This window comes from Hyperolius riggenbachi, chromosome 4 (genome assembly GCF_040937935.1).
Source record: "Hyperolius riggenbachi isolate aHypRig1 chromosome 4, aHypRig1.pri, whole genome shotgun sequence".
Lineage (NCBI taxonomy): Eukaryota > Metazoa > Chordata > Amphibia > Anura > Hyperoliidae > Hyperolius > Hyperolius riggenbachi.
This window is the reverse complement of record NC_090649.1, coordinates 405567415-405592452: the sequence shown is the minus strand read 5'-3', so window position 1 is coordinate 405592452 and position 25038 is coordinate 405567415. Positions and strand designations below refer to the sequence as shown.

The window sequence follows — 25038 nt, the reverse complement described above, 5'->3', positions numbered from 1 at the left end:
TTTTTATTTCAAGTGCACCTTAATGTTAAAGGCTGAGGTAAGGCCTGGTATACATTTTCACTCCAGGTCCTACTTGCAATAAAAGAAAAAAAAATGTCTATCACTCCAGGTGTATGTCCTTTCGATCCATTTTCAATCAATACCCAATCAGAAAATGATTGGAAATCTGACTGAAAGTTAGAAAAATTGCAAACATTTGTACGCCAGTTTTTTTCCCCCAATAATCGATCAGTGTCAGATCTGAATTTTGATCTGATCACTTGTTCGAATGCAATCTGAAGGGAAAATCGCATGTTGTGTACCCGGCTTGACACACAGCAAAGCAGTTTTCTCAACATATAATCACGTACCAAATGCCACTGTCCAGCAATCTCTCTTGTTTTCTCCTTCAGCTGGTTCCATATTGGCCACTGGGGTGTCTTTTTGCCTGGTGTCCCAAACTTTCACTGTACCTAGAATTAAGCAGGATAAGAGTAAAGAATGTAAATATCCGTAGTTATCTGGGCATGCTTGCAGATGCTGAGACCGAAAACTATCACATGATCCAGATAAAATTGGAAATGTTGGGTGACAATTATCTTCAGCTTTATAAAAGTGCTTTGAATGAAATTAAATGTTATCACATGTATAGCGTATGTCTCCTGTTGGACTTAAAGTGAACCTTTACTCTGGGTAGGCACGATGCGTTTTTTTACTTGATTTTCCATCCGATCGATTTTTCGATTCTGTTATCTTTTCTTATCTATTTCCATTCACTTCTATGAGAAATCGATCAGAAAAACTACTCAAAATAAGACCGGACATGTCGGAAATTATCTATTGAACCATCTAATGCTGGGAATACACGGTTCGTTTTCTGCCGCAGATCGATGGCTCGACAGATAATTTCCGACACGTCTGATCGAGTGGAGAATCGAGTAGTAGAAACGAACCATGTATTCCCAGCATAACACAAAATTGTATGGTGTGTACCTAGCATAAAGTGCATTGTGCAGCTTTTTTTCCTTTGTAAAAAACAAACATCCTTGTACAGGAGTGCAAATATAAAAAAGAGAGCAGAGGGCGCACTGGTGAAAAAAGCTGCCTAGGTCAGAAATCTCAGGGTCCCCCGAGGAAGGCTGCAGGCCGAAACCCGGATTGGGATTTTAATTTTTGATATGTTAATAAACAAGCATTTGTCAATAAGTACAATCGTTGTGGGGTCTGTCCAACACTAGGCGCAGTCTGCACTATGGTGTGTCCTCTCTGTGCTTCCATATACAGGAATTGAGCCGACAGCATCCTGCATATCCTTTGGAACGCAGAGCGCAGAGTGTGCAACATCACTTCTGGTGGAGAGACTTGGCGTCCTCAGTCAGATCCAGTACATCAGCGTGAGCGGTGATTGTGCATATAGCACGGAACTTATGCCCACGGAGGACTTCATGTAACAGCAGGAGGTATTTCCCTTATACCTATGCTGCTTGCAGGTACTGTCTTCAAATATTTTACACAGCGGCTGGTTTTCAGGGACATTGCATCCTCCAGCCATCGTGCGCCAGGTTCTCCTAGTGTTTATATTGATCATTGTACAGGAGGTTTGTAATGGTTTGTGTGCCGCTGGGAGTGAGGGAGTTTTGGGGTTGCAACATGTGCGCCGGGAATTACAAATACCGACAGAAGCTGTGGTTGGCTTGAGAAGATGGAGAATCCTGAACAGGCCAAAGAAGCAGCACCCCATAGGTATGTAATGGTGCATTGAGCAAGGCTCCTCTTTAACCCATCTTATATGTATGCTTGGTGTAGATGTATTTATGTGACATGGCCAGTCCACACAAGGGGACAGATATATCAAAACCAGTTCCAAGACACTACAGGAATACTGGTGCAAAATGTAAACAGCAGCCCAGATAAAGGATTAGGATAGGTTGCATTTACATTGCTTTTCACTAATGCTCCTTTCACTGGTTCTGAAAAACCTGCCCGACTTTAGGAACTTAGTACAAAATAAAGCTTGGCACTTACAATACGTTTTGACTTACAATTTAACCAGTAGCCATGTGACAGTAAGGTAATAGAAAAATGTGTGACCTGGACAAAATGGAATAAAAACAAAACTTTCTGCCGATGACTACATGAAGAGATAGCAAGCACCTGTTACAGACTCAACCTACCATCACGGCTCCCTGTGACAATCTCTGGGGCTCCTTCCCCAATGCCTAAGCCTCCAACTCCGTCAACGCAATTTATGATTTCCGTGTGTCCTTTCACTGAATACACCGGTGTGTCAGCAGCCTCCAGATTCCTAGCACAAAAAAAAAATCAATTGACAAATTAATATTATTGCTCAAACATAGATTACCCTAATGGGAAAGGGATGCAGCCTCAAAGTGGTTTTTCCATGTGAGATCCTAGCAACATAAATAACCTCTTAGCGCCACCAGGTGGCGCTGGACAACTCCTATATCACATATAAAGGCTTGTAAAGCAGAGATGAGAGCTAGTGGTAAGTACATTACATGTGATCTGCCTGTCCTGTACTATCCTATCCACTTATCGCAATGTAAAGCTTAGCTGCACTGTACACTAGTACTAGAAAGGAACGAACCCTATAAAACTTTATCATAAACTGATTAGAAGCAGCAAGAAATTATAAGGGCAACGCCAGACTGGTAAGGCTCTGACTGTAGAAGACATTCTCCAGCGTAAGGCACAACAAAACATATCTAATGCCTGGTACACACAATGCAATTTGCTGTCAGATCGACAGGTCAAATCGATAATTTCCGTCAGGTCTGATCTGATTTCCCATCGTTTTTTTAAATTGATTTTATGATCGCTTCTGTTCTAAATAGATCAGAAAACGATCGGAAATCAGATCAGACCTATTGGAAATTATAATTTTGACCCATCGATCTGACAGGAAATTGCATGGTGTGTGCCAGGTATGAAGCACTAAAGGATACCGTAATCACAGCCAGTAGACGTGCCTATGCAGCTTGTGTCAGAGGAAAACAACCACTTAACCCCTTGCTAAGCAATGGTTCATTTGCAACGCTGGAAAACACATGCATTGCGCATACATTTGAAATCAGCGCTGGTAGACTTGGGCACAGGATACAGCTGGTATATGACTGATCCTGCTTCTGCACAAGTCCCGGCCGTGTTAAAAACTATTCTCCATCCAGGCCGCCATGGATGGTGGGGAATGATATAATTCGGCTTCCAGCTATTGCTGGAGGCCGAATTATTGGGTTTTATAAGCAACTTCAGCTCCGCTATAGCTGTAATTCCTATTATAGTCTATGGTGGTGCCGGCTGCGCCCAAAACTACCTGCGGGAAAAAGCACTGCTCCATGCATTGCGGCATTGAGGTAATTTCCAGCAACAGTAACAACAATATGGTTAAATAAAAAAATAAAAGAAAGTAAAACAAATATGAATAAAAAGTTTAAGTTTTTGTAAAATAATAGAGGGGAAAATACCTGCTGCACAAATTCATAGCTCCCTCAGTCAGCCTGAAGCCCCCCTTAGCTTCTACAATCCTGAAAAAACTACCTGTCAGTAGGAAGATGTGTAATCAGCAGGCAGAGCAATCACTTTATCCCTACATGCCCATGTGACTAAAGGGGAGTGTTCCGGACTGAGTAGGTGTGAGCAGGAAGTTGACAGAGCAGCATATTTCTACTTCGGTCTCCAGTCGTTTGACATCATGCTACTATTGAGTTGATTTAGCGAGGATGGAGAAGACTGAATGAAGATTAGACATAAACAAGTCTGGACTAGAAAAAATTGGCAACAGAGCATTTTCATACCAAAAATCACAATTGTTATCACTTACTGTTCATGCTTTTTAGGGCAATTTTTCGGCAATTGCTTTTCCGATTCAGCAATTGCAATGCAAACGACCTCCAATCGTACCCAGTGCGAAGCAGGCCTGAACGTTTGCAAGCTTTATCCGAGTCATATTGGAAGACAGTAAGGATTGCTGAAAGGTTAGTGAATTAGAGTTTTGCTACTGCAGTAATGTCCACACCCACAGTAAGAACTCATCTTTAACCTTTTCCAGACCTTCCAGCTCTGGCCCCTTAAAGGGAACCAAACACTGATTAATTTTTTTCCTCCTGCCTGCCATGCATCACGGCACAGGATCACAACACAGCCTGGAGATACAAACTGTGGCCGCTGCAGCTGGTGTGAAGCGAAGATGGCGCGATGTGGGGGAGGGGGGGGGGGAAGAGAAGCAGCACCCCATAGGTAAGTAATGGTGACCCTCCAAAGGCAGTGTCAGTTTAGAACCTCTCTTTTGGAGAGGGTGATATAAAAAACAATCGGTGCTCGGTTTTTATATTTTTTTTTTATATTTGACATCAATGTGATTGGCTCACAGTGATCACAGGGTCAGGAGCCCATGAAATGGAGCCCTGGTCAGCACACAGAGCTCAGCCGTCAGACAGCTGAGGTTAGCAGCAATGGGAGCATTAACCTTCCTGGCGGTAAACCCGAGCTGAGCTCGGGCTATGCCGCGCAGGAAGATATCTCAGCCCCTGGTGGGGCGATTTGCGCACTTTAAACTGCCTTACGTGCAGCTAGCACTTTGCTAGCCGCGCGTACAGCTCGATCGCCGCCGCTCTGCGGCGATCGCCCGCACGCAGCGGCGCAAGAGGCCCCCCCCGCCAGAGCCCTGCGCTGTCCGGACCAATGAGTTCCGGGCAGCGCTATGGGCTGGATCGGAGACGTCTGACGTCAGGACGTCGGCTGACGTCCATGACGTCATTCCGATCGTCGCCATGGCGACAGGAGAAGCCAAACAGGGGAGCGCGTTATTTACGCGTTCCCCTGTTTGCTTTTGATGCCGGCGACGATCGCACTAGAGGGACACATGCGCCCTCTAGTGGTGTTTCATGTAGCTACCACTCTGGTAGCTTTACATGAAACAAAAAAAAAAATAAAAAAAAAAAAGGATTTTTGCCTAAGTGGCAAAAAAAATTAACCGCCAGGAGGGTTAACATTGCAGGAGCACGCAGAGCCCAACTGTTGAAATCTACATCCCGGCAGGGAAAAGAGGCTGCAAACAGGACATACATTTCAACAGGCTGCATCTAAAACAGGTTAATAAAATCTTGGACGACGTGAATTTATTAAATAAAAATCGATCTTCCTCTTGTTCTTGCGTTCTTTCTCTCCGGTGTTTTATAACCCTGATCAATCAAACTCTGCGTATTTAAAGCACACCTAAAAAAGTGAGAGGGATATGAAGGCTGACAAATGCTGAGTGGCCCAAAAAATTAGAGACAGCCTCTAATAACTAGTTGACACCGTTAGGTCTGATCACAGCTGATATTCTTCTTGGCATGGGCTCAACAAGATGCTGATACTGTTCCTGAGGAATGTCGGCCCATGCTGACATAATGGTGGCTCTAAGTTGGGTCAGATTGGATGGTGGTGTTTCCAGGCTTTGAAGTGATCTTTTGACTTCATACCACAAATGCTTAATAGGATTCAGGTCAGGGGACTGAGCTGGCCATGGAAGCAGGTTAAACTCTTACTGATGTTCCTCAATCCAATTTGAGACCGATCGAACACGGTGGCAAGCGCCCACAACAGGTGTCTTTTTTTCTGTGATATCAAAAGACACTCTTGATGATCTTCTGCTGCTAAAGCCCATCCTTCCCAAAGTCCATCTTGTTGTGCTTTGTGATGCGCCTACATTAAATCCAGCTACAATTTGTTCAGTGGTTGCTCTTCTGTTGCTGTGGACCATGCATGCTATTTGCCTTTCACCTCTCTAGTTCAACAGCCTTTTTTGACCAGAATAGTGCTTATTGCTTGAAGGTTTTTTTTCTTCACTGCCACTCTCTAAACACCCGAGATACTGCTGGGTGAGGGCACCGGTGATCATCCCTCTTTCAAAGTCACTGAATTCTTTGTCTTACCCATTTTGACATTAACCTCTTTGATAAGTACGTTGTCCGAAGCTGTGCATTCCATAACCCCTGCGTTGTTAAACCATCACTGTTGGAGTGGTTTACTTTCAAAAAAAGGGGTGTCTCTAATATTTTGGCCACTCTGTATTTAGTTACTTTCAATCAAGTATTGATCAGTATTGGGGGCACTATACTAAGGGGAGCATCATATTGGAGGCACTATAAATTGCAACCCAGGAATTATAGCACAGCTGCTTCAGAGACCTGCCTGCCCTACGATGTCTAATTAGAGTAGAATTCACTAATAGTAAAGTTCATGGAACCTGCCAAACTAGTTCACTATAACAGGATTCATCATACTTTGTATATTTATGCAGTTGCATGTTCAAGACCTGGGGACTTGATTTACTTTTAGCCAGAGGTTAACTATATCAGCGCTTACTATAAGGAGATTGTACTGATACTGAGAGAAACTGTATTTGAAAGTTGTCCCTCTTTATCAGTAGCCTGTACACATGCACAGCATACAGTAGCTGCTTCCTCTTTTGGATTGGGTATGGGGTTGTAAAGTAATGGAATCTTACCAGACATTGAGATTTCCCCCAAAGTCTCCTGTGGCCAGATATCTCTGCTGCAACGAGCTGGCACCAAACGTCCCACATTTCAGAGGCTTGGCCTTTTCAATCTAGGAAACATAATGATCACCATTACAAAGTGTGTCACAACTATTATTATTATTGATTTATAAAGCGCCAACATATTCCGTGGCGCTGTACAAAGTAAGAAACAAACATGGGGTACATTATAATACAGACAATGGTGTACACCAAAATACAAGATACATAATTAGTGACAAAATACAAAGAATGATACAAATACAAATATGGAAGTGGTAATGACAGTGATAAAATCAACATGATGAATAAAATGTATAATGGTTACCAAGAACAAAAGGGGGAGAGAACCCTGCCCTTGCGAGCTTACAATCTAAAGGGAATGGGGAGGGGGGGGGGTCGGGAACAGGAGGAGGGCTAGTATGCAGCAAATATATACAGGCAGTGTGTTTTAGGACAGTGTTTCTCAACATTTTATTGGTATGTACCCCTTTTAACACCCTGTACTGGCCAAGTACCCCCTAGCGTAGTAAACATTATCAAAAGTACCCCTTGACAAATATATATTTAATCAGAGTACATTATAATTGGTTCTAAACAATTTCCAAGCATTTAATATTGCTTTTAATTAGCTAAAATACTAATTTGGAGTTGTTTATATAAGATTTGTAATTTTCTAAAACTTTAAATGTGTTATTCTTGGCTAAGTATATGAAGCCCGAGTACCCCCTGGAACCATCAGAAGTACCCCCTGGGGTACGCGTACCACACGTTGAGAACCTAGGTTTTAGGATACCTAGTAGGAGTGCAATTTGGTCTTAGGACAAAGGGAAGTGGCCTAAGGTAGCGCATAAGCTTGTCGGAACAAGTGAGTTTTTAGAGAGCGTTTAAAGGCAACAAAGGTTGGCGAGTGACGGATGTGTTGAGGGAGGGCATTCAAGAGGAGGGGTGAAGCGCGTGCGAAGTCTTGTAAACGTGAATGTGAGGATTTGATTCTAGAGAAGGACAACAGAAGATCATGTGCCGATCTGAGATTGCGATTGGGTTTGTATCTGGAAATTAGTGAGGATATGTACCGGGGAGAGAGATTGTGGAGAGCTTTGTAGGTTAGGGTTAGGAGTTTGAACTGAATCCTCTGGTTAATTTGCAGCCAGTGAAGAGCTTGACAAAGAGGGTCGGCAGAGGAAGATCGAGAAGAAAGATGAATGAGACGAGCAGCTGAGTTCAGTACCGACTGGAGCGGGGCTAGTCTGTTAGAAGGTAGTCCACCGAGTAGTATGTTGCAGTAGTCCAGACGAGAAATTATGAGAGCATGTATTAACATTTTAGTTGTGTCTTGAGTGAGAAAAGGACGGATGCGAGATATGTTTTTGAGTTGGAGATGGCAGGAGCTGGTTATGGAGTGAACACGAGGAATAAAAGAGAGAGATGAGTCGAATATCACCCCCAAGCACCGAGCTTTGGGAAATAAAGTTATGGAAGTGTTATTAACATTTATTGTTACTTTAGGCAGGGAGGTGGACAGAGACGGTGGAAAAATTATTAGTTCAGTTTTACTCATATTAAGTTTTAGGAAGCGAGAGGACATGAAGGAGGAAATAGCAGACAAGCAGTCAGGAACACGTTTAAGGAGGGAGTTAAGGTCTGGGGCAGAGAGGTACAGTTGTGTATCGTCTGCATAGAGGTGGTATTGAAACCCGAATGAGTTGATTAAATCACCAAGACTGTGCATGTAGATGGAAAAGAGGAGGGGACCAAGGACAGAGCCTTGAGGAACCCCGACAGACAAAGCATGAGGAGAAGAGATTTGATCTGAGTAGGAGACTGTGAAGGACCTTCCAGAGAGGTAGGAAGATAACTATGTGAGAGCAAGGCCCTTTATTCCTACATTTGAAAGTATTCGTAGGAGTAAGGTGTAGTCGACAGTATCAAATGCTGATGACAGGTCAAGAAGGATGAGTATGGAAAATTGACCTTTGGATTTGGCTGTAAGAAGGTCATTGGCCACTTTGGTAAGGGCTGTTTCCGTGGAGTGGTTGGAGCGAAAGCCAGACTGGAACTGATCAAGTAGGGAGTTAGCAGATAAATTGCATACATAGAGAAAAGTGAAAATGGCAGCGCATCTAACCAAGATGCACCTGACATTGCAAAGGGCTACCTAGCCTCTTAAAGGCACAACTGTGCTCATAGCAGTAGAACAGGTGCATTAGAACTAATGTGCCAGGTAGGAAGTTGTGCAGAGGGGGTAAGGGTTAGGAGTCAGGTAGGGGTAGCTTGTGGAGAGGGGGGGGGGGGTGATTTAGGTGTCGGGGGAGGGTTCTGTGTGTAGGGTTAGGCTTAGCCATAGTAAAGTATTGGTACTAAATGCCAATATTTTACTATTGGGATCATTGGGCAACCAAATTTCCATTTGCTTTTTTTCAGCATACACCTTGTCACACCCCTCTCTGCTGGATTAGCTCAGTGGGATTCTGCCTGTTAAAACTAGCTTAATTTCAGGTGCTTCAGCGAGATGATGATGATGATGAGATGATGCTGATTTCTCTGGAGGCAAATGATCATCTCTAATTCCCATCAAGCGTGTGACACACACTGATTATATTTGTTATAGAGCCCAGTGTCACTTCTCCCATTTGCATCCAAACTACTTGAACGCCATATACATGCAGAATTAAGCCATTATTTATCTGCTAACTGCATACATAGAGAAAAGTGAAAATGGCAGCGCATCTAACCAAGATGCACCTGACATTGCAAAGGGCTACCTACCCTCTTAAAGGCACAACTGTGCTCATAGCAGTAGAACAGGTGCATTAGAACTAATGCATCTCACAATACAATAATGGAAGCAAATCCATGCGTTACACATTATCAACTTATTAGGGGACCTTACCCTTGTCTTATTGAGAGAGACATCAGTTCAGTAGCAGGGACGGCTCGTGCAGCCTTCTCTCGGGGTCCCCGCCCTAACCTACGTTTAAAATCACCCAGCAATATGTGGGCGGTGTCCCCAGGCAGTGAGAGAGCCTGGGGCGCCGCCCACGCCACGCCCCTTCCCCTTTATATGGCCGGCTGCTCCCAAGGCAATGCTGCAAGCATGTTCCCATATTGCTGGGTGATTTTAAACGTAGGTTAGGGCGGGGACCCCGAGAGAAGGCTGCACGAGCCGTCCCTGCTACTGAACTGATGTCTCTCTCAATAAGACAAGGGTAAGGTCCCCTAATAAGTTGATAATGTGTAACGCATGGATTTGCTTCCATTATTGTATTGTGAGATGCATTAGTTCTAATGCCCCTGTTCTACTGCTATGAGCACAGTTGTGCCTTTAAGAGGCTAGGTAGCCCTTTGCAATGTCAGGTGCATCTTGGTTAGATGCGCTGCCATTTTCACTTTTCTCTATGTATGCAATTGTATATTTCTTTCCTTTGGGTTGGGGTGGGGTTGTGGGCGGTGTCCCCAGGCAGTGAGAGAGCCTGGGGCGCCGCCCACGCCCCGCCCCTTCCCCTTTATATGGCCGGCTGCTCCCAAGGCAATGCTGCAAGCATGTTCCCATATTGCTGGGTGATTTTAAACGTAGGTTAGGGCGGGGACCCCGAGAGAAGGCTGCACGAGCCGTCCCTGCTACTGAACTGATGTCTCTCTCAATAAGACAAGGGTAAGGTCCCCTAATAAGTTGATAATGTGTAACGCATGGATTTGCTTCCATTATTGTATTGTGAGATGCATTAGTTCTAATGCACCTGTTCTACTGCTATGAGCACAGTTGTGCCTTTAAGAGGCTAGGTAGCCCTTTGCAATGTCAGGTGCATCTTGGTTAGATGCGCTGCCATTTTCACTTTTCTCTATGTATGCAGTTAGCAGATAAATAATGGCTTAATTCTGCATGTATATGGCGTTCAAGTAGTTTGGATGCAAATGGGAGAAGTGACACTGGGCTCTATAACAAATATAATCAGTGTGTGTCACACGCTTGATGGGAATTAGAGATGATCATTTGCCTCCAGAGAAATCAGCATCATCTCATCATCATCATCATCTCGCTGAAGCACCTGAAATTAAGCTAGTTTTAACAGGCAGAATCCCACTGAGCTAATCCAGCAGAGAGGGGTGTGACAAGGTGTATGCTGAAAAAAATCAAATGGAAATTTGGTTGCCCAATGATCCCAATAGTAAAATATTGGCATTTAGTACCAATACTTTACTATGGCTAAGCCTAACCCTACACACAGAACCCTCCCCCGACACCTAAATCACCCCCCCCCCCCCCTCCACAAGCTACCCCTACCTGACTCCTAACCCTTACCCCCTCTGCACAACTTCCTACCTGGCACCTCCCCCTACCCGCCCCCCCAAGCTTCCTACCTGACGCATAACCCTAACACCCTCCGCACAAACTTTCCCATGACACCTACCCCTCCAAGCTTCCTACCTGACACATAACCCTAACACCCTCTGCGCAAACTTCCCCATGACACCTCCCCCCTCCAAGCATCCTACCTGACACATAACCCTAACACCCTCTGCGCAAACTTCCCCATGACGTCTAACCCTAATTTCCCCCACATAAACCTCCTCCCTGCCCCCCGCACAAACTTCCTACCTGACCCCCAACCCTGAACCCCCCACCACAGCACAAACTTTCCACCTGACACCTAACCCCCCCTTTGCACAAACTTCCTCCCCGACCCCTAACCATAGAACCCCTCCACACACACACAAGCTGCCTACCTGACCTCTAACCCTGAACTTCCCCCCCCCAAGGCACAAACTTCCTACCTGAAACCTAACTCCCCCTTTGCACAAACTACCTACCTGACGCCTAAACCCCCCACACAAACAATGGTACCTACCTGATGCCTAACCTTAAACCCCCCACGCACATAACGTTAGCTGACCCTTGCCAAATCACCCCCCCCCCCCCCCCCCCCCCACACACACACACACACACACACACACACACACACACACACACACACACACACACACACACACACACACACAAGAAAAAGGAAACTGTCATATCTCGGGTGCTGCCATAGGCTCCTATTGAAATATCGGTATTGAGGCACAATTCGGTCTCCAGGGCACCTGATAAATATTTGTGCTGTACCACTGGACCAGCGCCTGCTATTTATTGCGTGCCGCAGGTGCCCAAATTACCCCTCAATTCGATATTTCAATAGGTACCTATAGCGGCGCCCAAACAACCCGCTTCAGTAACAAGAACCCATGGGATCAATCAACAAAAATTGCATGAGGCCTCTTCCCTAGGATCCAAACCCCTCTCCCCAAAAACGTTTGTCCATCCTCATTTCACCACAATCTTATCCCCCTCTGGCACAGTAGCTTTAAAGTGGATTTGCTGCGCCAACACATCCATTGCCAGTCAGATTCCATGCCCGTCTCAATGTAAAGGCAATGGGTCTGCTGAAAATGCATGGAGTAGTGCGCTGTCTGCTGCACCAGATTCAATGCCATTACATTGTACTGGCAACACGTCAGGTCGACAAATGATGCACTGACAGTACATTCACTGTAATCCTAGCCTTACCTGCTCTAGTGCATCAGTTCTCCTCTGTTCTTCTCAGTAGGCAGACGCTCTATACTTGCATACCTCCAGATCCGGATCATGTGACATGCATCAGGAGTCAGAGGTATGCAGCATAGAGCGTGCGGCTGCCAGGAAGACCCGGTGATGCGCAGGAGCAGGTAAACATAATGTGAAGGGCTCATGCAAATAATCTTGGGAAACTGTCCACACAATTTACGGTAATAATAACTTTCAAGTTACCACTAAATCCTGGTACTTGCACAGAAAAAACTACCTAAGCACATTTTTACTGAATGGCAGAGACCATCACCAGCATTAGCTTCATAGGGTTCCTGCTCACCCTGCCTCCAAGTGTGCTCTCTTCTGCACATTGGCAACAGGTGCACTTTAAAGTGGCACATGTGGGCGAAACCCTTCTTAGAAGTCAGATGATCTCAAGTGTTTACATGTCTCACTATCTCCCTCCTGACCCAGGAGAACCAAGAAAGTTTAGTGACTCTCTCCCTGTGGACTCGTATCACCCCAGAGTGCCAGAGACAACAAAATCAAAACAGGCCTGTAAAATCCCCTGGGACTCACTCTGCACTATGAAATGTTAAGTACAAGTACATTTTAAATTACCAGCTAGAAGAGTGTTCTGTGCAATGTCTATTAACCTCTTCATGGTTACTTGTAGCACAGGCCAGGCATGCTGTAAACACAGACCGCAACACAGTCACATCTTGATTTACAGCAGGCTTGTGTTCTGAGAAGGGATTGGCTAAATCGAACATCACATAAATTAAGCAATAGTTTCCTATTGAAAATCATGTTAATTGCTGTAGCTGTGAAATCTAGTTCTCACACAGTTTGTTTGCATTTATTAGAACATTGTTTTATGTGAATTCAGCATTCTATAAAGCTCTTTAATTAAAGCTGGGCAATATAAACAGACATGCATGATAATAATCTGGTTATTTTCAGTGGAAAGTGTATGACAAAAGGATTTCCTGCTCTAGAACTAGACCCATAAAAAGTGCTACTGTTGCTAAAGCCTCATACAGTTGCCAGACCTAAAGAGGAACTCCAGTGAACATTTTTACTGTTGGCAGGTGATGTAGCTGCTGCATGGTTTTTGGCAGTTGGAAACAGTTGTCAACAGCTATTTCCCACAATGCAGCAAGGTCACAGACAAGAAACTGCCAAGAGTATGTACTTTTCTTGTTTCTTGTGGGAGGGGTTTTAGCACAAAATCAGCCATACAGCGCCCTCTGATGGTCTGTTTGTGAAACGGAATAGATTTCTCATGTAAAAGGGGGTATCAGCTACTGATTGGGATAAAGTTCAATTCTTGGTCGGAGTTCCACCTTGAGTTCTGCAAACACCTTCTCCATGTCCTTCGAAGTACCTCAAACAATGCCTGCCGAGCTGAGCTGGGGAGATTCCCATTACTGCTTGAGATACAGAAGAGAGTGTTGTCCTTCTGGGTCCAACTACAGAGCAGCAGCCCCGACTCACCCCACTACAAAGCCATGCTGCACAATGAAGACCAAGAAAAGCCGTGTGCACTGAAAGTCGTGGTCAGCTCTATACTCCCTCCAACCCCCGACCCACAGGTCATAACAAAAGTCCAGATAAAACACACCACAGCTAAGAGCAAAGAAGACTATGTGGAAAAATGGAGGCGTGAAATAAAACATTCACAAAAGCTAACCATATACCAGTCTCTACAAAGAGAATATAAAATGGCCCCATACCTGGAAAAGCTGCAAAACTCTCAAGAGAGGAAAATCCTGAGTTTTGAGTGCTCACAACCTCGAAATAGAGTCTGGGAGACACTGACAGACGTCTACGCATGCGCAGAAGACCCAGACTATACCCAAGGCATGGCTGCTGGGGGAAGCCATGGGCGAGTATCAAATCTTCCTTTTACAACATCTCTGGCACACTTTCAGTTTCCTGACATTTTTGACACTTTAGCTGTGTCGCTTTGATACAGCAGTAGCTTTTTAATTACTTATACCATCTTAGTGATATATTGTAACGATTGGTGTCAGCACGCAGAGAGAATCTGATTATTGGTGATCTGCAGTATCACCAAGAATGCAGCTATACAGTGGTGTGAAAAACTATTTGCACCCTTCCTGATTTCTTATTCTTTTGCATGTTTGTCACACTTAAATGTTTCTGCTCATCAAAAACCGTTAACTATTAGTCAAAGATAACATAATTGAACACAAAATGCAGTTTTAAAATGATGGTTTTTATTAATTTAGTGAGAAAAAAAACTCCAAATCTACATGGCCTTGTGTGAAAAAGTGATTGCCCCCCCTTGTTTAAAAATAACTTAAAGGTGGTTTATTACACCTGAGTTCAATTTCTGTAGTCACCCCCAGGCCTGATTACGGCCACACCTGTTTCAATCAAGAAATCACTTAAATAGGAGCTATCTGACACAGAGAAGTAGACCAAAAGCACCTCAAAGGCTAAACATCATGCCAAGATCCAAAGAAATTCAGGAACAAATGAGAACAAAAGTACTGTAATTGAAATCTATCAGTCTGGTAAAGGTTATAAAGCCATTTCTAAAGCTTTGGGACTCCAGCAAACCACAGTGAGAGCCATTATCCACAAATGGCAAACACATGGAACAGTGATGAACCTTCCCAGGAGTGGCCGGCTGACAAAAATTACCCCAAGAGCGCAGAGAAAACTCATCCGAGAGGCCACAAAAGACCCCAGGACAACATCTAAAGAACTGCAGGCCTCACTTGCCTCAATTAAGGTCAGTGTTCACGACTCCACCATAAGAAAGAGACTGGGCAAAAACGGCCTGCATGGAAGATATCCAAGGCGCAAACACTTTTAAGCAAAAAGAACATTAAGGCTCGTCTCAATTTTGCTAAAAAAACATCTCAATGATTGCCAAGACTTTTGGGAAAATACCTTGTGGACCGACGAGACAAAAGTTGAACTTTTTGGAAGGTGCGTGTCCCGTTACATCTGGCGTAGAAGTAACACAGCATTTCAGCAGAAGAACAGCATACCAAAAGTAAAATATGGTGGTGGTAGTGTGATGGTCTGGGGTTGTTTTGCTGCTTCAGGACCTTGAAGGCATACTGTGATAGATGGAACCATGAATTCTACTGTCTACCAAAAAATCCTGAAGGAGAATGTCCGGCCATCTATTCGTCAACTCAAGCTGAAGCGATCTTGGGTGCTGCAGCAGGACAATGACCCAAAACACACCAGCAAAGTCACCTCTGAATGGCTGAAGAAAAACAAAATGAAGACTTTGGAGAGGCCTAGTCAAAGTCCTGACCTGAATCTTATTGAGATGTTGTGGCATGACCTTAAAAAGGCGGTTCATGCTAGAAAACCCTCAAATAAAGCTGAATTACAACAATTCTGCAAAGATGAGTGGGCCAAAACTCCTCCAAAGCGCTGTAAAAGACTCGTTGCAAGTTATCGCAAATGCTTGATTGCAGTTATTGCTGCTAAGGGTGGCCCAAACAGTTATTAGGTTCAGGGGGCAATTTCTTTTTCACACAGGGCCATGCAGGTTTTGAGGTTTTTTTCTCACTAAATAATAAAAACCATCATTTAAAACTGCTTTTTGTGTTCAATTATGTTATCTTTGACTAATAGTTAACGGTTTTTGATGAGCAGAAACATTTAAGTGTGACAAACATGCAAAAGAATAAGAAATCAGGAAGGGGGCAAATAGTTTTTCACACCACTGTATACCTGATTATTGATGATCTGCAGAATCACTGATAATACAGATATATTGCTAACCTCTGGACACCTATAGGTATGTGAGTGTTTGGTGTAACAGTAGTACTTTGAGTAATGCACCTGCTGAGCAGGTGATAATAGGCAGTAAAGGAATACTGCTCTTTGAGGAAACAGGAACCTTCCAGCAGCCTGAGACTCTCCAAGGGGTGGAGTCAGGCTGGAGGTAGGAAGGACCAGAGAGTGAGTGACACCTGAAGGTGGATGTCACTATCTGATCTGGAGACTATCTCTTAAGAGGAGAGATAGCTCTCGAGGTCGGGCACGCCTGGTCGGTAACACACGGACAGATAAAGTACAAAGACAGAAGGCTGATTCGGTATTCAAGGCAAGCAGGGTCTGGCAATGGAATATCAGATATGCGAGGTACCGAATCAGAGATCAAAGGGATAGTCAGGAAAGCAGTAAGTCATAACAGATATCAACAATGCCTAGTCTGGGTGTGAGGTCCTTGGTCTCTACACCCTGGAACTAGTTTGATGAATAACCGATAGCTAACACAAGTTCCCTAGTCTGGTGTGAGCTCCGTGGTCTCTACACCCTGGAACTAGTCTGAAGTATAACAGATAGATAACACAAGTTCCCTAGTCTGGGTGTGAGGTCCGTGGTCTCTACACCCTGGAACTCGTCTGAAGTATAACAGATAGATAACACAAGTTCCCTAGTGTGGGTGTGAGGTCCGTGGTCTCTACACCCTGGAACTAGTCTGAAGTATAACAGATTGATAACACAAGTTCCCTGGCTCAGTGTGAATTCCCAGGTCCTCCTGGTTCAAACACACTGTTGGATCTGACTAAGGTCTAAGTGCTTCCACGTAGTGTTCGCAACGGCAGACAACTTGAGACTGGCCAGCAGTAACTATATATGGAGTAGTGCTCTCCGGCACCACCCCTAATTGATCAACCAATAGTAACCTGCTCTGGAGTCAGCTGATCGGCGTGCCTCTCAGCGCGCGCGTGCGTATTCCTAAGCCTGTGTGCACTAACAGATTAAGCCACACCAGACACGCTGCCGCGTGCCAACCGCCACACTGGACGCGGAACCAGCCGCCTTACTGTTGTTACATGCGGTGGCTTTTCCGCGTTCTGCCCTGTTACCAGACGCACGCTTCCGCGTGCAAAGCGCCGCATTGGGCGCGGAATCAGCCGCCTCCTTAGCAGCACAAGCGGCGGCTTTTCCGCGTTCTCTCACATATATATTTTTTCTTGGTTTTTTTCAGTACAATCTAGGTTTTCTTTGGGTAACGTTTTTCCCCCAAATTGTTTTATTTTATAGACATTTTATGGGGGAAAAAAATAAGCGTAAATGCAGAAAATATATTTTTCATTTCCCACCTTTGCTAATTATCACCGGACAGATACCACAGTTACAAAACACATAAAAATGAATTCTTTGGCCTTTCCTGATTAAAACAATACCCCATATTCCAAATTTTACTTTTAGCTGAAAATGTGGTGTGTGCACAGTCACGTGCTCCCCGGCAGGAGTGTGCACAGTCACGTGCTCCCGGGCAGGAGTGTGCACAGTCACGTGCTCCCCGGCAGGAGTGTGCACAGTCACGTGCTCCCCGGCAGGAGTGTGCACAGTCACGTGCTCCCCGGCAGGAGTGTGCACAGTCACGTGCTCCCCGGCAGGAGTGTGCACAGTCACGTGCTCCCCGGCAGGAGTGTGCACAGTCACGTGCTCCCCGGCAGGAGTGTGCACAGTCACGTGCTCCCCGGCAGGAGTGTGCACAGTCACGTGCTCCCCGGCAGGAGTGTGCACAGTCACGTGCTCCCCGGCAGGAGTGTGCACAGTCACGTGCTCCCGCAGGAGTGTGCACAGTCACGTGCTCCCGCAGGAGTGTGCACAGTCACGTGCTCCCGCAGGAGTGTGCACAGTCACGTGCTCCCGCAGGAGTGTGCACAGTCAGGTGCTCCCGCAGGAGTGTGCACAGTCACGTGCTCCCGCAGGAGTGTGCACAGTCACGTGCTCCCGCAGGAGTGTGCACAGTCACGTGCTCCCGCAGGAGTGTGCACAGTCACGTGCTCCCGCAGGAGTGTGCACAGTCACCTGCTCCCGCAGGAGTGTGCACAGTCACGTGCTCCCGCAGGAGTGTGCACAGTCACGTGCTCCCGCAGGAGTGTGCACAGTCACGTGCTCCCGCAGGAGCAGTATTATGCTGTTGCTTATCTATTAGAGCAGAGAGGAAGTGTTGAGTTCAGGTCCACCTTAAAGCAAACCTGAAGAGAGGAAACTCACTCCAGGTAGGATAGGTACCTAAGAGAGAAGGCTCCGGATACCATTCAGCCTTCCTGGTCCTCGGTCCGTCCTGTCATTCCTCCGCTGTCCCCAGCTGAAGTCATTTAACCTGCTAGGTCTTCAGTACTCCTTGGGCAGCCTTCAGAACTACTTGCATCCCCTCATATTTCTGAAGACAAACACATTCTGAATGAGGGTGTGCAGTACAGATAAACTCATTTTTGGAACTACTTGGGGGAGCGAGTAGTTCCAAAGGCTGCCTGAGGAGTACCTGAAAGAGAAGTACACAGGGACACCGAGAGCCCAATAGTGTAGCATGTATGGATCAAGGGAGGATAGGTGAAAGGTAAGTATAGGATACTCACAAACATGGGTTACCTCCTAGGCAACCACTGAAACAGCAGGTGGGGAGAACAAGTCTGTCCCCACTCAGGAATAAGAAGTCGCTCTCTGTAGATAGGAAGAAACGTGGAACGTTTTCCGCCCTTCCACCAATCGGTAGATCCACCACATCCATGTTTTAAAATTTTTATTATATTGTTTTACACTTTTGGCACCTCTGTTCACCTGAGGAGTACACAACACCCATGTCTGCCTGTCACCACTTTCACAGCTGTTTCGCAGCATCTGGCATTACAGTCTATGTACCAGTCAGCTGAGAGCAAGTTAACAAGAGAGCCAGTGGGTTGTGCATACAGACAATCAAATCACTTGCCACCACGTGTTGTACCGAGACACGACCGGAAAAGAACAATAAAAACTATACTACTCAAAACACAATCTCTCTAAGGCAACATTCAGAGGTGAGTTTCAACTGTGTACACTCAGGACAGGGTAAGAGCCTAACTTCACCACTACAGGTGGTGTTCCCCCTTATGGACTAGAGCAATTTTCACATTTCACCTTTACTTCCATTCATTCGTCAATAACTTTATCACTACTTATAACAACAAAATGATCTATATCTTGTTTATTTTTCGCCACCAATTGCTACTGTAGATAAAATCCACACATTTTCTTTGCCCATTTGTCCCTGCTATTACAAAACTTAAATGATGTCCCTAGTATAACATATGGTGACAATATTTTATTTAGATAAAGGTGTATTTTTTAATTTTCGTTGCTGGTTTACAATATATTACAAGCCCTAATTTGCAAAAATAATAGTAACATACCCTCATGACATACATATTAAAAAGTTGAATTCCGAAGGTAGCTATTTATGTATTTTTTTTGTAAAATGTCACTTTTTTTTTTAAACTTTAACCACTTCAGCCTACAGTGTCGTTTCACCTTATGCATCCAAGCAACTTTCACCTCCCATTCATTCGCCAATAACTTTATCACAATTAATTGATCTATATCTGTTTTTTTCCACCACCAATTAGGCTTTCTTTGGGTGGTACATTTTGCTAAAAATTATTTTTTTCTAAATGCATTTTAACGGGAAAATTAAGAAAAAAATTGAAAAAATTCAATATTTCTCAGTTTTCAGCTATTATAGCTGTAAAATAATACATGCTACCATAATTAAAACCCACATATTTTATTTGCCTGTTTTCCCGGTTATTACACCATTTAAATTATGCCCCTATAACAATGTATGGCGTCAATATTTTATTTGGAAATAAAGGTGCATTTTTTCAATTTGCTTCCATCACGATTTACAAGCTTATAATTTAAAAAATTATAGTAATATACTCGCTTGACTCGCTTGCATATTAAAAAAAAGTTCAGACCCTTAGGTAACTATTTGTTGTTTTTTGTTTTTTTTTTGTAATTGTTTGTATTAAACATTTTATTTGAGTTTTTTTCGGAGTGGGGAGGTAAACAGGTGATTTTAAATCAAATTGATTGTGTATATTTAAAAAAAAAAAAATGATGTAGATGTAGTTTTACTATTCGGCCACAAGATGGCCACATTGATTTTTAGATTTTTTTGTCCTGTAAGCGAAAGCTCTTGCTTACAGGAACTGAAGTGGGACATAGAAAAATCATGGCTTTTCAGAAAAAGCCGTCGTTTTTTCTTAGGGAGACATAGATCATTGAATGGGATCTGTATTCCCATTCATTGATCTCAGGGGCAGCGGGAGCACGCGCCGCGCCGCAGCAGGAGTGCAGGCTATCTGGACGGATATATCTGTACAGATAGACCTAAGTGTTAACAAGTGTTTTATTTTGGTAACTATGGGAGGGGGGTGTTAATGGGTTAATTAATGGGGGATATTTATTTTTATATAATTTAATGTATGTAGGTGTTGATTACAGGCACTTTGATCTGTGAATGGGTACATGTGTTTCCATTCACCAATCTGTGTACTTATAACGGGCGGCGTTAGCCAGGAGGTTCTCCTTACTCATGCTGCAGGAAGACACTGTGTTATTAACCTGAAAAAGCGGGTAAATCCCGAGAAATGCATTGTTTGTAATGGTGTCCAATAAATTCATTCTCTAACCTCCACATTGAGGTAAGATTGTTCCTTACTAACACTAACATTGACTTCTGACACTCACATTGGGGTGCCTCCTCTCACCCAGTATAGTATTGTCAGGAGTAAACCATCACCAATGAATTCTCATTCCTTTCTATCAGCTGATGGATTAATTGACCAACAGGTAAGCTCCGCCCAGTTTACACTCAGGTCCACTTACTGTACATCTGCTCCCATGGAACAGCTAAAAAATGTACACATTGCATTTTTCACTGCAGATAATCTCTGGTGTTCTACCCAGGCTCTTTTATCTGGGTGCTCCACCTGGCTAATTTTGGTGAGCACCCACCTGTCATTGGCTCGCCTCCTCCTCCTCCTCCTGTGCAGTAAGCAGAATTGCACCGGCCTTGTATTCCCCCGTCACGCCCCACCCAACTACTTTTTCATGCCACCCGACTGAAAAAAAATATCTGGGGAGAACACTGATCTCTGACTGTGCAGCTCATCCTCATATTACAGTCAGCCTATACCAGTGGTGGCTAACCTTGGCACTCCAGCTGTGACAAAACTATAAATCCCATCATGCCTCTGCCTCGTTGAGTTATGGTTAGAGTTGTCAGAGTATTGCAATGCCTCATGGGACTTGTAGTTCCACCACAGCTGGAGTGCCAAGGTTAGCCATCACTGGCCTATACCATGCACGGTTACTTCAGGGTCATTTTATGCACTCACATTATATTTATTTATTGTATTTATAAAGCGCCAACATATTACGCAGCTTACTGAATATTTTCTGTGGTGTTTGCTGGAACCAGGTAAGCATACAATTTATATTATTTATTATAACTATGAAATACTTTGCTGTCTAAGTAACATCATTCATTCTCCATTCTGATTTGTGAAGAAAGATTTGCCAGACCCCAGTCACCATAGCAACCCACATATACAGAAAACAATACGGCTGGAAGCAGGCAGGGGCCCCGTATATATAAAACAGATCCCAGCTGTCATTTTTATAGTTCGGGGCAGAACATAAAAGCAGCAGTCACCGGTTGCTATGGGCGACATTTACAATAGCTCTTTCCTCCAGTGATAACAATGAGGGACCTGCTGCATCTGCATCAGGGAGACCAGCACAAAGGATAGCCTGCATCACGGTGATGAGAGCAGCTAAGTGCCAGCTACAAAACCCTTCTGATTGCAGATACTTCCTTGCGATAAGTATGTCATCCAATCTACAGCTTTGTACAAATAGTACTGAGCTGGCCTCTTCAATATTCCATTACAAGAAATACATTTTGATTTTAGCAACAGAAGGGAAATGTGTTATTTAGCAAGTTACTTGTGTAACTTACCTCCGTGTTCTACATTTTAGAGCGATTCTGCAATAGTTTTGTGCAAAAATGCACTTTCCTTTAAAAAATTACTCTGAAAATCGCATTGCGAAAACGCATTGCAAAAATCGCGATCCCTTAATGACTGCACTTTGCAGAGTGAACTAAGCCTGAGACTATGAAAACTTTTAATCAGGGACCGTCTCAGTAGTTTCATAATTGTTATGTTTTCTTCAAAGTTTGTGTTATTTTGAGATAGTTTTAGTTTAAGTTTTCTTTTGAATCCTATGTGAACCTGAGCTGAGAGGGGTAATGCAAAAGTTTGGGCAACCTTGTTAATCGTCATGATTTTCCTGTATAAATCATTGGTTGTTACAATAAAAAATGTCAGTTAAATATATCATATAGGGAGACACACACAGTGATATTTGAGTGAAAATGAAGTTTACTGGATTTACAGAAAGTGTGCAATAATTGTTTAAAGGGAACCAGAGATGAACTCTCTTTAAAAACAGAAAAAGCTTTTATACATACCTGGGGCTTCTTCCAGCCCCATACGCACAGATCGCTCCCACGCCGCCGTCCACCGCTTCCTGTATCGGCGGTACCGGGTCCCGTCACTTCCGGCGGACGCGGCCAATTGTCCGCATGAGCAGGGGCTCCCGCCATACCCTTACGCGTGCGGCTGTGCAGTATGCAGCTGCACGCGTAAGTGTATGCTGGGAGCCCCTGTGATGCGGACAATTGGCCGCATCCTGCCGCCGACTGGCCGAAACTACGGGACCCGGTACCGCCGGATACAGGAAGCGGAGGACGGCAGCGTGGGAGCTGGAGGAAGCCCCATGTATAATAGCTTTTTTCTGGGGCCTCTGGTTCCCTTTAAACAAAAAAAAAATGAAATCAATATTTAGTAGATCCTTCTTTTGCATAAATTACAGCCTCGAAATGCTTCCTGTAGGTTGCAATGCGAGTCTGGATTCTGGTTGAAGGTATTTCGGACCATTCCTCTTTACAAAACATCTCTAGTTCATTCAGGTTTGGTGGCTTCAGAGTATGGACAGCTCTCTTTAACTCAAACCACAGATTTTCAATTATATTCAGGTCTGGGGACTGAGATGGCCATTCCAGAACATTGTACTTGTTCCTCTGCATGAATGCCTTAGTGCAGGGCTTTTCAACTTTTTCACTAATTGTACCACTTCTTTACCATGAAAATTTTCAAGTGCCACCAGTGTACCTGCGCAGTTGAGCGGACCTGATCTGGCTCGGTTGCATCTGCTGGAGTCCGAGCAGAGAGCCGTTACTGCGCATGCGCAAATGCCTACAAGCCCTGACAAGGAGATCTTTGGGGGATCCTAGCACTGGATCCCTCCCTCTACTGAGGAGGATGGTGGAAGCCTCCCCCTCCAGAGCTAAATAACCCCCAGGGGCACTGATTTTTTTCCTTACAGGTAGACTTACAGCTTTTTTTTTTACAGCTGCCAGGTACACTCAGATCAGCGGTAAACTGGCAGCAGTGAAGAGACAGACAGGGGAACTGTGCAGAGTGATGGCGCGTATACTTCAAATACAAGTGAGCAGTGATGTCACTTCCTGTATTTGAAGTATATGTGCCATCAATGTGCACCGTTCGCCTGGCTGATCTGAGGTCTGAAGTATTCAGGGCAGCACAGTAAGGAGCAAGTGAAGGGAAGCAAACTTTGGGGAGACAGGGCCAGGACAAGTGACAGGCAAACCGGTCGTGTACCACCTGGCCAACAGCAGAGTACCACTGGTGGTACGCATACCACAGGTTGAAAAGCCCTGCCTTAGTGGATTTTGAGCAATGTTTAGGGCCGTTGTCTTGTTGAAAGATCCAGCCCTGGCGCAGCTTCAGCTTTGTCACCGATTCCTGGACATTGGTCTCCAGAATCTGCTGAAACTGAGTGGAATCCATGCGTCCCTCAACTTTGACAAGATTCCCTGTCTCTGCACTGGCCACACAGCCCCACAGCATGATGGAACCACAACCATATTTTACTGTAAGTAGCAGGTGTTTTTCTTGGAATGCTGTGTTATTTTTCCTCCATGCATAACGCCCCTTGTTATGCCCAAATAACTCAATTTTAGTTTCATCAGTCCACAGCAACTTATTCCAAAATGAAGCTGGCTTGTCCAAATGTGCTTTAGCATACCTCAAGCAGCTCAATTTGTGCTGTGGGTGGAGAAAAGGCTTCCTCTGCATCACTCTCGCATACAGCACCTCCTTGTGTAAAGTGCGCCAAATGGTTGAAAGATGCACAGTGACTCCATCTGCAGCAAGATGATGTTGTAGGTCTTTGGTGTTGGTCTGTGGGTTGACTCTGACTGTTCTCACCATTCTTCGCTTCTGTCTATCCAAGATTTTTCTTGGTCTGCCACTTCGAGCCTTAACTTGAACTGAGCCTGTGGTCTTTCATTTCCTCAATATGTTTTTAGTTGTGGAAACAGACAGCTAAAATTTCTGAGACAGCTTTCTGTATCCTTCACCTAAACCATGATGGTGAACAATCTTTGTCTTCAGGTCATTTGAGAGTTGTTTTGAGATCTAATAATAAGTTCAAAAGGTTTTGGAATCAATAAAATGACAAATTCATGCACCTGCCTAATTTTATTTAAACAATTATTGCACACTTTCTGTAAATCAAATAAACTTCATTTCACTTTTCAAATACCACTGTGTGTGTCTCCTATATGATATATTTAACTGACATTTTTTATTATAACAAGCAAAGATTTATACAGGAAAATCATGACGATTAACAAGGTTGCCCAAACGTTCGCATTCCACTATCCTATACAATAAAACGCAAATGTCCCTGCGTCTGTCCCTGTGTCAGCACTGACAGCCTACGGGACAGGACGCAGGACGGGCGGCTGGGCGAGCAGACAAACGTGTGCGCGTGCGGCGGACGTGTGTGCAGGTCCGCACGCACTGACTGGCGTCGTGAAGAGACCTAGAGCCAGTTTTTAAACGGGCTTAGGTCAACTAGTACACAATAAACCAGTTTTGCATCCCACTATACACAATAAACCAGTTATTTTTTTTAAAACCAAAGGCTGACTGGTTTTTCAAAACTAATTTCTTGTGCTAACATGGATGGATTCTGTACAGACTGTTCCTGTTGCTATGAAGCTGGAAGGAGGGACAATGTGCAGCACCTGACT

General features: G+C 44.4%; 1 protein-coding gene across 2 annotated transcripts in view; it reads right to left on the bottom strand.

Moving 5' to 3' along the window:
* DNAAF10 (dynein axonemal assembly factor 10) overlaps nt 1–25038 on the bottom strand; it is an 89010-nt gene that overhangs the window by 45007 nt on the left and 18965 nt on the right. For both annotated transcript variants that reach the window (XM_068279600.1, XM_068279601.1), the window contains exons 2-4: nt 6491–6591; nt 2154–2284; nt 351–452 (exon numbers count right to left, since the gene is read on the bottom strand). In XM_068279600.1, the coding sequence (XP_068135701.1) occupies nt 351–452; nt 2154–2284; nt 6491–6591 (334 nt within the window). The remainder of the gene's footprint in view (nt 1–350; nt 453–2153; nt 2285–6490; nt 6592–25038) is intronic.